We start from the raw sequence: 14,107 nt of genomic DNA, 5'->3' as shown, positions 1-14,107 counted from the left end.
AAAAATAATGAATAAATTAAATAAATAAATTTATTTTAAAAAAAGAGAAAAATGCTGTTCAGTATACAAACACTTCTATAAGAATACCCACAAACCAAAAAAGCAATACCCACAGTCCAAAAGTGTGAGTCTATAAAAAAAATCAGAAGTACTCTTAATTTTTAAATCTAAGTATAAAAATTGGGTTTTCTAACACACAAGTAGTATTATTAAATACATATTATTTTATTTGCTATGTACGTTATGAAATAATTTTCCTAATTACCTAGGATACAACTATTCTTCTAGTTGGTAAATCAAGCAATTTCACATCATAAACCATGGATAAGCAGAAAACGAATGTTAAAATAACCTTAGTATGCTAAATTATCTTGTATTTTATTTATATGTGACACATAATGTATTTGATATTGACACATTTTTTAGGAATTACAAAGGAAAATAAGTTTAGTCCAAACTTGTTTATAATACAGAATGATCTGATTGTTTTCCTTGGATTTTTTTTTTTTTAAACTAGAAGACAAATACTAACTTCTACATACAGGAGTACATAGTACAGGGAGTAACAGGGAACAGATTTATCCTCCCACCTCAAACACTTAAAAAAAAAAATGGGTAGTATCAGCAGCTCAGGACAGTGATCTCTGATGGGGGGAATAAACAAAGTGAGCCCTCTAACTGTCCTAGCCTACTGTTAGATGGTCTCCCTGAGAAGAAAGAAAGGGCTGTCAGCTGGGGAAGGCCAAAGTGACTAGAGTTCCCAGGTCAGAGTACTGGAGGAAAGAAAGCTGCACAGAAAGAAAGAAACCTCCAGAGAGCTACAAAAGAACTGGCCCCCCGACCCACCCATACCCGGAGTCTCCAGCTGAGTGCTGATAAACATATACATGTGAGGAAACTATCTGAGGCTGGGGAAAGAACCATTAGAAAAGAGCAGAGGGAACAATTCCAGAAGCCCACAAATGACTAGCAAGAGATCCCAAGGGCCACAGTAAAAAGCTGGTAATTATGGGTGCTGCCTCAGTAGTGGGAAAATATTAGCCCCAGACTAAAGGCCACTCTTGTTCCATCTAACAAAGCTTATAAGCAAACCACAAATGAACCAAACTATTTCCAAGTAACTAAGTCTTCAAGTATATTCATAGGAATACAAAAATATCCAGCAACTTCACAATATCTAGCATCCAATAGAAAATAACCAGGAACACAAAGAATCAAGAAAATACAACACATGATCAAAAAGAAAAACAAATCAATAGTAACAGATCCAGAAATGACACAGTTGATAGAATTAGTAGACAAGGACATAAAAAAAGTTATTATAACTATATTTCATATGTTTGGTAGAGACACAGAAGACATTAAATTTTGAAAGTGTACAAGGTTTGACATGAAAAACACTGAGTGGCATTAACAGAAGATTAGATACGGCAGAAGAAAAGATTAGTAAACATGAAGACAGTAACAGACACATCACATAGTTATGTAAATGGCCTAAGCATGCCAATTAAAAAGGAGAGATTTTCAGATTGGACAAAAAAAATTATACACTGACTTTAAAACTCCTTTAAATATAAGATAAAATTAAGTTAAAAGTAAAGAAAGTGGAAAAATATAAACCATACTAATACTAATTAAAAGAAAGCTGATTTAATGGGTAATGACAAACCAAATGTCCATTAGCAAGGGTCTAGCTGAATGAATGATAGTATCTATAGGATGGAATTCTATGTAGTTGTCAAAAAGAATGAGGTAAATCTCTATTCCCTAATTACTCTGATATGGAGTGATCTTCAGGATATATTCTTAACTGAAAAAAGAGGAAGTTACAGAACTCTATACTCTGTGTAAGAATGGAATGAGAAACATGAATATATTCTAATTTTTATTTATACATGTGCATATATTTATTTGCTTATACTTGTAAAAATACTGGAAAGAAAGGCCAAAACTTTTAAATATAGGAATTAGTAGGGTAGAGGACTGGGAATGGACTTGTTCGAAGATACCTTTATATAGTTTTGAGTTTGGCAACATAGTCAACTTTTATATTTCAAAAGTGAGATTAAACTCAAGAAATAACCCTTACAAAGTAAACAAAAACAAACCTGAGAAACCACTAAAAAAAAAGGGAATTAGTTCAAAGGACTAGAGCACAGTATTTGATTCTATATCCTTAGTGATATATTCTATATTCTTAGAACAAACAGCAGTAAGACCTCTAAAACTTCATTCAGTAACCTAATTATCAGTGGTAATACTGGTATTATTATTTTGAATCTATTGTCTATATCTTCGAAGATAATGTAAATAAATAATTATGTTAAGTATTTATGTAAAGTTAGGGATTAAGATTTTCAATGTTAGAGGAAAGAGATACCAGTATAAAATCAAAGTTAGATTTAAAATCTTGTAATATTAAATTAAGAAACATGAAAAAAAGGAAGAAGGCAAGTAAACCAGCCAGCCAGGCAGCCAGAGTGGCTATATTAATATCAAAGCAGATTTTGCAACAAAGAATATTACCAATATTAGAATAAAGAGGGTTATTTTATAATAATGAGTTCAATTTATCAAGCAGACATAAAAATCCTAAATGTTAAGTCCCTATTATAGCTGTAAAACAAATGAAGCAAAAACTGATAGAACTGCAGGGAGAAACTGACAAATCCACAAATAGTTGGCGATTTTAACACCCAATAAAGCAATTAAGAATGAAAGTTTAAACAATACTGTCAACCAACCTAACATAATTAACATTTATAAAAAACAGTGTATCTACCAAAAGCAGAAAACACTCTTCAAATGCACACAAAACATGTACCAATATAAACTATATTTTGGGGACAAAAAATAAGTTTTGGTAAACTTTAAAATATTCAGATCATACAAAATATGTTGACAACAGTGGAATTAAATGAGAAATCAGCAACAAAAAGGTATCTGGAAAATCCTCAAATATTTGGAAACAAAATTAACTTACCTCTAAATAATCCCATGGGTCAAAAAATAAAAGAAAAATTATAAAGTATTTTTAAATGAATGAAAATGAAAACTCAGTATATCAAAATTTGTGGGATCCAGCTAAAGTAGTACTTAGATGAAAATGGATAGCACTAAGGAAAGAAAGATTTCCAATCACTGACCTCAGCTTCAATCAAAAGAAACTTTAAAAAGAAGAGCAAGTTAAACCCAAAATAAACAGAAATAATAAAAGTGAAAATCAATAAAAGAGAAAACAGAAAATATATAAAAACAATAAAATCAAAAGCCATTTCTTTAAGAAGGTCATTAAAATTGATAAACCTCTAGCTACACTGATAAGGAAAAAAAAGAGTGAAGACACAAATTACCAACATTAGGATATCACCATGAAGTCTACACATATTAAAGGGATAAAAAGGAATAACTGAACAACTTTATACAAAGAATTGCACAACTCAGATTAAATGGTCAAATTCCCTGAAAGATACAAACTACCAAAATTACTGGAAAAAAAATTTTTTTTGAATAATTATGTATCTATTAAAGAAATTGAATTCCTGGTTAAAAACCTTTCCAACAAAAAACAAAACAAAAACATTCCAGGCCCAGATGGCTTCACTTGTGAATTCATATATTAATCATATAAAAAATAAATTACATCAATTCTATAGAAACTCAGAAAATCGAAGAGGAGAAAATACTTCCCAATTCATTCAAAGAGACCATTAATATCCTGATTCCAAAACCAGACAAAGACATTACAAGAAAAGAAAAGTACAGACCAATATCCTTCATGAACAGAGATGCAAAAATCCTTAACAAAATTTCAGCAAATCAAAGCCAGCAATACATGAATATTAACACAACATGACCAAGTGGACGCTGGCTTAACATACAAAAATCAATCAACAAGATTCACCATATTAACAGATGAAAATAAAAAAAGCATAAGATCGTTTGAATATCCATCCCTGATAAAAATTCTCAGCAAACTAGGAACAAAAGGGAACTTTCTCAACCTGATGAAGGATGGCTAACATTGTACTTACTGGTAAAAAAACTGAAGGTTTTCCCCCTAAGATAAGGAATAAGACAAGGATGTCTGCTCTCACAACTTCTACTCTGGTACTGGAGGTTCTGGCCAGTACAATAAGGTAAGAAGCAGAAATAAAAGGTATCCAGACTGAAAAGGAAGAAGCAAAACTCTATTCATAGAGGACACAATTGTCTATGTACAAATTCAATGCAATCTATTTTTCAAAAGCTAGTAGAACTAATAAGTGAATGTAAGAAGGTTACAGGATACAAAACAATTTTTTAAATTTCCATATAGTAGCAACAACCATATATTCAATTTGTCTTAAGTTTCTCTCCTCAGGTTCTTTCCCTCAGCCTGTTTCTCTAATATAAAGATCACTGCCTGGACTTCAAGTCACTCTGTACCTATCTAATTTTTCTGTTTTTCTCTCCAAATTTCTTGACCTCCCCACTCACTCCTCACCCTACTGAAACCCAGTTTTTTCTGCATTTGTCATTCTATGGACAGTCTCCTCATTAAGGTCCCCTGAGTGTCAAATGCTATCCATATTTTTCAGGGCTCCTCTCACTGGACTTCTTAGCTGCATGCAATATTCCTGATCACTCTCTCCTTGAAACGCTCTTCTCTCTTGGTTTCCTTGACCCTCACTCTCCTAACTTCCCTCATGTCACCTATCTGTCTCCTTCATGTTTTCCTCACATGTTTTTCTACGTCTACTGCTGGATTTGCTCTCAGTCAACTGCTCTCTTTATGCTACATAACCTCCCTTAAGCCTACTTCTATCACATCTATTCTTATGGCCACAACTACCATCAACCATACATTTCTATATGAGATCTCACCACAGAGTTAAAGATTTTTATATCTAAATGCCTGACGGAAATCCCTACCTAGATGTTCAAGAGCAGCTAAAACTCAACTCATTACCATCTCTTATTAAAGCAGCTTCTCTTCCCGTATTTCCTCTTCATTGTGTATACCACCACCACCAAGCAACACAATCTAGAAATCTACAGCCACACTTAAATTCTCCTTCCTCCTCACTTTCTATATCTAATCAATCAGTAAGTTTCAGTGATTCTGCTCTTTAAATATTACTTCATCTGGCCTCTTTTCTCACATCTGCAACTGTTGCTCTGGCACAGAAGCCATCACCTCTGACTTGGATCACCCTAACACCCTTCAAATTCACCTTTCTATACTTACTGCTGTCACAAATCTGATCTTTCTAAAATGCAAATTTGTCCATACTCTATTGTCTACAATCTTCCAATAGTTCCATAAGCTCATGTAAGTTTTATAAGGTCAGATGGTACATAAGCGGCTCTTAAGATCTAGCTCCAGCCTATTTACCAATTTCTGACCAATCTTTGACTCAAGGTTCATATATTAGGCAACATCAAACTGCTTTTAATTATACACACACACACACAACACCATGCTGTTTCTCGCCTCCATATTTTTGCCTATACTATTCTTTCCTTCTGGGGGAAAAAAAAAAACCTCACTTTTTCTAGGCAAGCTACTTTCTCTTCATCCTTTAAGAAGACAGTGTTACCTTTCGTCATTTAATTGTTTTAAAATTTATTTAGTGCCTATTAAGTGCCAGATGCTGGAGCCATGAGGTGAATAAGACAAACATGGCCCCTGCACTCATGGAGCACAGAGTCTACCTGAAGAAAGAGATAACAATCAATAAATCAAAAATAATAATAATTAGAAATAGTGGCAAGTGCTATGGAAGAAAAAGAACAGGGTACCCTATTTTAGAGTAAGTGATACTTAAGTTGAAACTTAAAGGACAAGAATGAACCAGTTAGAAGAAGAATGGGCATAACGGCATTCCAGGCAAAAGGAAAGGCAAATGTACATCTCTGAGCTGGAAGAGTAATGTCACATTTGAAGAAGTGAGAGAAGGCCAGCAAGCATATGAAGAGGAAGCACGCCACAAAATGAAATCAAAGAGGCAGGCCGGGTCACTGGTTCTTATGGGCCACGGTAAGGAGATTGGATTTTATTCTAAAAGCACTGCAAAAATCACTAAGTGCTTAAGCAGGGGACTGCCATGATCTAGTTTATGTTTCAGAAGACTGCTCTGGGCTGCTTATAAAGAGAATGGATTGCAGACTGGAAGACCAGCTAAAAGATTATTGAAATAGTCAAGGTAAGAAATGATTGGTGGTTTGAAATAAGGAGATGTCAGAAAGTATTATGAAAAATTAGAAAATTCAAGAAAAATTTTTATAGAATCAGTAAGAAATAGATCCAATCTTGGGGGAGAGAGAGGAGAAAAGATTTTAAGTGACTCCCATATTTCTGCCTTGAGCTATGGGGAGGAGCTGGACAGATACAAGAATCAATACTGCAGCTTTAAATGTGTTAAATTTGCAATGCTGTGAGACATCGAAGGTAGGCTGACATGTAAGTCTGGAGTTAGAAAAAAGACCTGGGTTGAATGCATAAGGTGTACACAATTTTTTAAAAACGTTTTATTTTGCAATAATTTCTGACTTCCAAAAAGTTGTTAAATAATATGCAGAGTTCCTGTATACCCATCACCCAATGTTAACATTTTGTGTAATCAGAGTAGAATTATAGAAGCAGGAAACTAACATTGATACGATGTTAGTTAATAATAACAAGTTGTATTTAGCTGTCATGTCTCCTTAGTCCCCTCCATCCTAAAACAGTTCCTTACTTTTCCTGCTTTGTCCCATGATCTTGCCAGTACTGGCCAGTTATTTTGTAGAATATTCCTTAAATTGAACTTGTCTGATGTCTGTTCACGATTACATTGAGGTTATGTGTCTTGATATCCTTCTCAATGCAAATTAACAGGAGGTACTGAATGTCTCATTATCAGTGACATTAACTTTGATCACTCAGTTAAGATGGTACTTATCAGACATCTTATAGGGTTATTCTTTGAGACTATGCATATATGCTGTTTGTCATTACACTTATGCTCACTTAGCATCTCTAGATGATTCGTCCCTGCACTAATTATTATTGTAGTGTTTGCTAATAGTGATGTTTCTATTTCCATCACTTGTCCTATATTCATCAATAAGGAAAAGCAGTCCTTTCTCTCCCATGTATTTACTTAATTGTTACATCAGCATTGGCTCATGGATATTTATTTTATTCTACAGGTTTTAATCCATTATTATCATTATTTATTTTGATGATCAAATTGTCCCAGATTTGGTTATTTGGAGCTCTTTCAAGTTGACTTCAACATCCTTTCCACATGCCCTCATTATTTTCTGAGCAATTCCGTACTTTCTGATTCCATAGATTCTGTGGGCTCATCTTGTATTTTTCTCTGCCCAAACCCAGAAACTAGTCACTGCTAAAAAGACAAAACAAAACAAAACAAAACTCCTCCACGTTCTTTTTATTGGAGCAGTTCTATTACTGTAGCCATTGGCCACATTTAGCTATTTAAATTATAATTAATTAAAATTAGACAAAATTTAAAATTTAGCTCTTTAGTTGCACTAGTCATATTTCAAGTTTTCAATAAGCCACACAAAGCTAGTGGCCAACATATTGGACAGTTAAGACATAAACATTTTCATCATCACAAAAAGATCTAGTGCCTAGTGCTGACTAGAGAATGGTATTTAGAAATCAAGATATAGGTGCTAAGTATGCTCATTGCTACTGGGATGACACTGTTTGCAGGCCTTCTCAGTGAACACTCAGAGCTAGTGTATACACGTATACACACACACACACACACACACATCTATTAGACAATCTTACTTTGAAAAGTCTGCATTCAAAGGAGAACAGAGAAATGGGGATGGTAGCTGGGAGAGGGGGCTGGAGATGAGGTCTGGGAAGGCATGTCTTTTAGAATGGAAGATCCTAGAACATGTTTACATGCTGGTGAGAACAATCCAAAAGAGCAAGTAAAGCTGATGAAACAGAAGAAGGGATAACTGAAGGAGCAAAGTCCTTTGTAGGGGAAAGAGAAAGAATCCAGAGTTCAGATGGAAGAATTCACTCCCAACAAGAAAAGGAGCACCTCATCGACTAAAACATAAGGACAAAAAGATGGAGGCCAATACAGGTTTGCAGGTTTGGATTCAGGAAGATGTGACCAATTTGCAGTCTGTAGTGATGGAGAATCTCATAGGTGTATTAGAGAAGCACAGTAAAACTCCGTGATAGTTGTAAGTATCCAAGTGAGGTTTGTGATCATGAATTTAAAGTAAAATTAGTCTTTCTGTGTGATTTTCTCCAGCAATATTCAGGTGCAGACTGAACACAGGAGAAGTTGAGTTCATTCATATAAAAGGGATATAAATATAAAAGGAAGAGAAGATCAGGGGAGTTCAGGGAAACTGTAAGAAAATGACTATGGCAACAGATCATAGAAAAAGACCTAGAAGAAAGTAAAAATAGGAGCAGGTAAGAATGTGGTAGAGATTAGTGGATGGAGGTCTTACTGAAGTTCAGGAAATGCTACAGTGGGGAGCTTCCAGGTCTGGAGAATAATAGCAACTGCTGGGATATGAACCTTTCCACACACTGCTCCCCAAAACTGTAGTTCAGCAAGGAGCACAAAGAAAACAATACATAAAACCACGCCTTGAGCATTACTGAAAAAACGAAAACACCACAAACTTCAAATACCTCTAAAGTTGAGAAATCAGCAATAAGTTCCACAAAACTACTACTGGAGTTCTGTTGCTGTATGGACAGTGAATATGGACAGTGGAGGCTTAAGTGAAAAAGAGAAGCAAGAAAAGAATGCAGATCAGCGTATGTCCACATACAGACCTGTCTGTGAACATTTACAGCAGTTTTCTTTATAATAGCCTCAGATGGGAAATAATTCAAATATCCATCAACTGGTGAATGGGTAAACAAATTTCATACAAAGGAACACTATTTGTAAGTAAAAGAAATGGACTGGTTTCCAGTTCTAGGACAAGATGGAGTACATGCACACCTCCTTCTTCCCATTAAGCACTGCTAAAAACCCTAGATGTTAAACAAACATAAGAAACTGAAAGGTGAAGAGAAGAAGGCAAGCCAATTAGAGATCTGGGGACCCAAGGAAATTGGAACCCAGCAGTGAATTCCCTGGGCTTTCTTACACTTTATATATCCCAGACTGAGTGCTAGAGAAGCTACCAATCCAGAAACACCCACCAATGGGAGCAGACAACAAAATGCCCTAAGAAAAGCCAGCTTTCTCTAGCCAAAGGACCAGGAACTGGGCAGCTTAGCAAGATAGAAACCATTTTTAGGCAATAACCATCTACTCCAATCAAACACCGTGAGAAACACTGTGGATCCACCCTCACCCCCATCAACAAAGGCCAGAAGTTGAGGGGAGAGCCTAGACTTCTACCTCTGGCAGGTTGTAATGAGCCCCTTCTTCCCATGGAGTCAGTAGAGACCACATGAGGAGCCTGGATTTCCATCACCAGCCAGCACCAACGAGGCACTCCTCTCCCTCCATGCCAGGGTGGTGTCAGGGAATGCTGAGTGGGAAGGTAAGACTTTCACCACTTTCTAGGGGTAACTAACTCCTCCCGACCAGGGTGTCAGTGGAGGCCACGTGGAGCAGCAGTAAGGTACTCCTCCCTATCCCGCCAAAGTGGTAACAGGAAGGAATTAAGGGGAGCGTGAACCATGACTTTCGTTCAGCAGTAACAAGGAACACTTCTCATTCTTCCCCCAGGGTTATCAGGAGCGGTTGAGACAGGAACCTGGACTTCTACCTCTACCTGACAGTAATGAAACTGGGACTCCTCTTCCCCCACCAGCAGAGGGTCAGAGGAGCCTGGCTAAAAGAGAAGATTTAAACAAGACCTAGAGTCTCATTATATAATACCCAAAATGTCCAGGATAGAACTGAAAACCATTCAACATATGAAAAACCAGACAATCTCCAACTTAAATGAGAAAAGACAACTGGCAGATGACAAGGCTGAGATAACATGGACGTTGGACTTATCTGACAAAAAGGTGAAAGCAGCCACCATAAAAATGATTCAATGAGCAATTATGAACATGTTTGAAATAAATGAAAAAATAGAAAGTTTCAGCAAAAAAACAGTAAGTCTCACCAAGGAAATAAAAATATAAAGAAGAACCAAATGGAAATTTTAGGACTTAAAAATAACCAACATAAAAATAATTCAATAGTTGAGTTTAACAGTAGAATGGAGAGGACAGAGGAAAAAACCAGTGAGCTTTTAAAGACAGAACAACAGAAATAACCCAATATGAACAACGGAGGGAAAACAGACCAGAAAAAAAGGGCAGAGCCTCAGGGATGTGTGGGACAATAACAGATCTAACATTCATGCCACTGGAGTCTCAAAAGGAGAGGAGAGAAAGCTGGCAGGGCTGATAAATTTAACAAGAAATAATGGCTAAAAGTTTCCCAATATGGCAAAAGACATAAGCATATAGATTCAAGCTGAGCCAAAATCAAACACGATAAACCCAAACAAATCTATAGTCAAACTAAAACTTAGAAAACTAAAGCCAAAGGAAAAAATCCTGAAAGCATCCAGAGAGAAACATAGGAAAACCTGCATAGGAAAAACACTTTGAATGATAGTGGATTTCTCATCAAAAATCATGGAGACTTGGGCTTCCCTGGTGGCGCAGTGGTTGAGAGTCCGCCTGCCGATGCAGGGGACACGGGTTCGTGCCCCAGTCCGGGAAGATCCCACATGCTGTGGAGTGGCTAGGCCTGTGAGCCATGGCCACTGAGCCTGCGCGTCCAGAGCCTGTGCTCTGCAATGGGAGAGGCCACAACAGTGAAAGGCCCGCGTACCGCCAAAAAAAAAAAAAAAAAAAAAAATCATGAAGGCCAGAGGAAGTGGTACATTTTTCATGTGCTGAAAAAAAAAAGAACTATCAACCAAGAATTCTATATCCAGTGAAAATATCCTTCAGGAATCAAGAAAAAAATCAAGACATTTTCAGATGAAGAAAAACTAAAAGAATGTGTCACCAGTAGGCCTATCCTAAAAAAAATGGTAAGAGGAAATTCTCTAAACATAAAGACAGTGATAAAAGAAGGGATCCTGAAATGACAGGAAGGAAAGAATATGGAAAGAGCAAAAATATGAGTAAATACAATAGACTAGAATTCTCTTCTTTTCTAAATTGTGTTAATAACTGAAAGAAAAATTATAACACTTTGATGTGGTTTTCACTGTTGCACAGGAAATACTTAATACAATTATATTACAAATGGTGGAGGATTAAAAGGTAAGGTTTCTACATTTTATTCTAACCGCTAAAATGTCAACACCAGTAGACTATAAGTTACACATGTACAATGTAATACCTAAAGCAACCACTAAAAACACTATACAAAGAGATACACTATAGATTAAAAAAACACTATAGATAAATCAAAATGTAATCCTAAACAATGTTCAAGTAACTCACAGGAAAAAGAAAATAGAGGGGACAGAAAACAAAAAATAAAATGGTGGATTTAAGCCTAACATATCCATAATTATAAGTAAATGTATAAATTCACTAAATAAAAGACAGAAATTGGCAAAATAGATTTTAAAAAGTGACACAACTATATTCAATCTTTAAGAAACTTGTGCACAACTGGCTGGATCTGAGTGGAAAAAAGCCAGTCTCAGAAAGTCACAAACTATTAAGAGTCCATTTACACAGGATTTTTGAAATGACAAAATTTTAGATATGGAGACAGATTAGAGGTTGCAAAAGATTAGGGATGGGGGTGGGGAAGGAGTGGGTGTGACTATAAAGGGGTAGCATGAGGGAAATATTTACAGTGATAAAATAGTTTTGTATCTTGATTGTGGTGGTGGTTACACAAATCTACACATGTGATAAAATGATACCCTGTCACTATACAATGTCAATTTTCTGGTTTTTATACTGTTAGTTATAGTTATGTAAGATGTAACCACTGAAGGAAACTAAGTGAAGAGTACACAGGACCTCTCTGCACTTTGCAATTTCTTGCAAATCTATGATTATCTCAAAATTAAAAAAAAAAAAATCAAACTGCCAGAGTTCAAATCCAGGCTCTACTCTCCCTGTACGAACCTGGGCTTATTTAACCAATCTGTGCTTCGTTTTATCATCTGTAAAACGAGGACAACAGTATCTACCAAGTTATGGCAAGAAACAAAGAAAATAATACCTAAAAAAGGATGAACTCCTGATACATAATGTGGATGAATCTCAAAAGCATGCTTAGTAAAAGACACAAGAGACTATATATTATATAGATCGGTTCATATGACATTTTGGAAAAGACAAAAACTATAAGGAGAGAAATCAGATCATGGTTGCCTAGAGCTGGATATAAAGAGAGGGGACTGAACACATCTCTGAGTAATGCCTTTTGGTATAGTTTTGACTTTTGAAGTCATCCTGATATTCTACATATTCAGTAAAATAAAAGTAAACCAACAAGGATGGGGGAAAACAACATTAAACTAAATGCAAACCAAATCAATCCAATTAACTGTATTTCAAATGTACAACATAACTGAACTGAGCAGGGCAGAGAGTAATCCAAATACTTTCACTATATGCTCTCAGTCTAGGGGAAAAAACTGTAAACAAATCCTGTTTTTAGTAGGTAAATCCAAACTGAGGAACATGTGAAAAAACAACTGGCCTGTATTCTTCAAAAATCTCACCTCCATGAAAGACAAAGAATAGCTAAAAGTACAGGTTAAGGAGATCAGAGACATGACAACTGAATGTAATACATAATCTTGAACTGTATCCTTCTTGGAGAGAAAAAATGTGTCTTAAAGGACATTATTGGAACAGTTGACAAAAGTGAAATATTGTAACTGTAGATTAAAGTACTGAAATATAAAAACTACAGATTATACTTTTATTGTAACAATGTTAAATTTCCTGAATTTGATAACTGTACTAAAGTACATTTAAATATTATATTTAAGAGAATATCCCTTTTCTTAGGAAATACACACGGATATATTAAGGATTATAATATGTGCAACCTTCTTTAAAAGAGTTCAGAAAAAATTAACTGAGTAATATTATATATAGTATTTTATGTATATATATAAGCACATAAATATCAATATGTATATTTATATAAAGAGAGAATACCTCAAAGGATCTGGGGTGTTCATAATTAGGAGAATAAACCATAGCCTGGAGCAGCAGTAGGAGAGTAATATTGACCCTACTCCCTGACCCTACTCCCTGGCTCTAAGGTACATGGGTATGGTGGAATACATAGCCTCAGATTGAGAAGGCAGTAGAGGAAACAGTACTTCAGGGGATATTCACGTATCAGTTAAGACAGAGAGAGAACATTCAGAAGTCAGGGATATCCCATTGTTTGTTGACAACACAGAGGAAGGGTTTGGGTGAGAGGGAAAAGGTGGAGGATTAGGCTGAAACAGATTTCCAGAACAGTTAGATTTGAATCGGGGTGATAAAAATAAGTTGAGAGAAAAGAGGAAAAAAGGAATTCAAAGTAGGTGAGAATCAATACTGGTAATCTCAAGGTACACATTTAGTTTTAGCCCCAAGGTCCCTAATGCTCTGCTGTGCTGTATCTAGAGTTTCTAGAGGCCCTCTACTGGGAAGCTTTTCCAACTCATTGCTGCTTGGTGGTTAGACACATTTATCTGTGATCCTATATCTATCATGTAACACACATTAAATAAATACTGGTTGAATGAATTAATGACTCATCATATGTAATCTGAGTAGACTAGATGTGAGAAAATAAAGTGGAAAACAAATTAATAAAGGAATGGCATAGCAGAGTTCATTTCTGAAAAAAGTTTCTAAAGTATTTAAAATAAGGAGTTGGCTTAAAATTCAAAGAATACAAAATGGAGAATTATATCTAGTTGACTTTGGTAAAAGAAATATGCTTACTGTACAACAAGCTGCTGGCACACAGTTCCATTTTCTGTTATCAGTTCATTCAGTTTTAATTCAAGGTGAACTTTACCCTATAATGAAAAAAAAATTACAAACTGAGAAGTCTATTTTACAGATAAAATATTAATTAAAGGTATGTACTTTTTCAAATGGTAGCCATAATATTTAGTTATT

At 35.4% G+C, this 14,107-nt stretch overlaps 1 protein-coding gene across 2 annotated transcripts in view; it reads right to left on the bottom strand.

Annotated features, from left to right (window-relative positions):
* The window catches only part of RASA2 (RAS p21 protein activator 2), a 117,863-nt gene that overhangs the window by 55,717 nt on the left and 48,039 nt on the right, over positions 1–14,107 (bottom strand). For both annotated transcript variants that reach the window (XM_060011351.1, XM_060011352.1), the window contains exon 5: positions 13,928–14,004. In XM_060011351.1, the coding sequence (XP_059867334.1) occupies positions 13,928–14,004 (77 nt within the window). The remainder of the gene's footprint in view (positions 1–13,927; positions 14,005–14,107) is intronic.

The sequence above is a fragment of the Delphinus delphis genome, chromosome 4 (assembly GCF_949987515.2).
Source record: "Delphinus delphis chromosome 4, mDelDel1.2, whole genome shotgun sequence".
Classification (NCBI taxonomy): Eukaryota; Metazoa; Chordata; class Mammalia; order Artiodactyla; family Delphinidae; genus Delphinus; species Delphinus delphis.
This window is presented reverse-complemented; position numbering and strand designations above follow the sequence as displayed.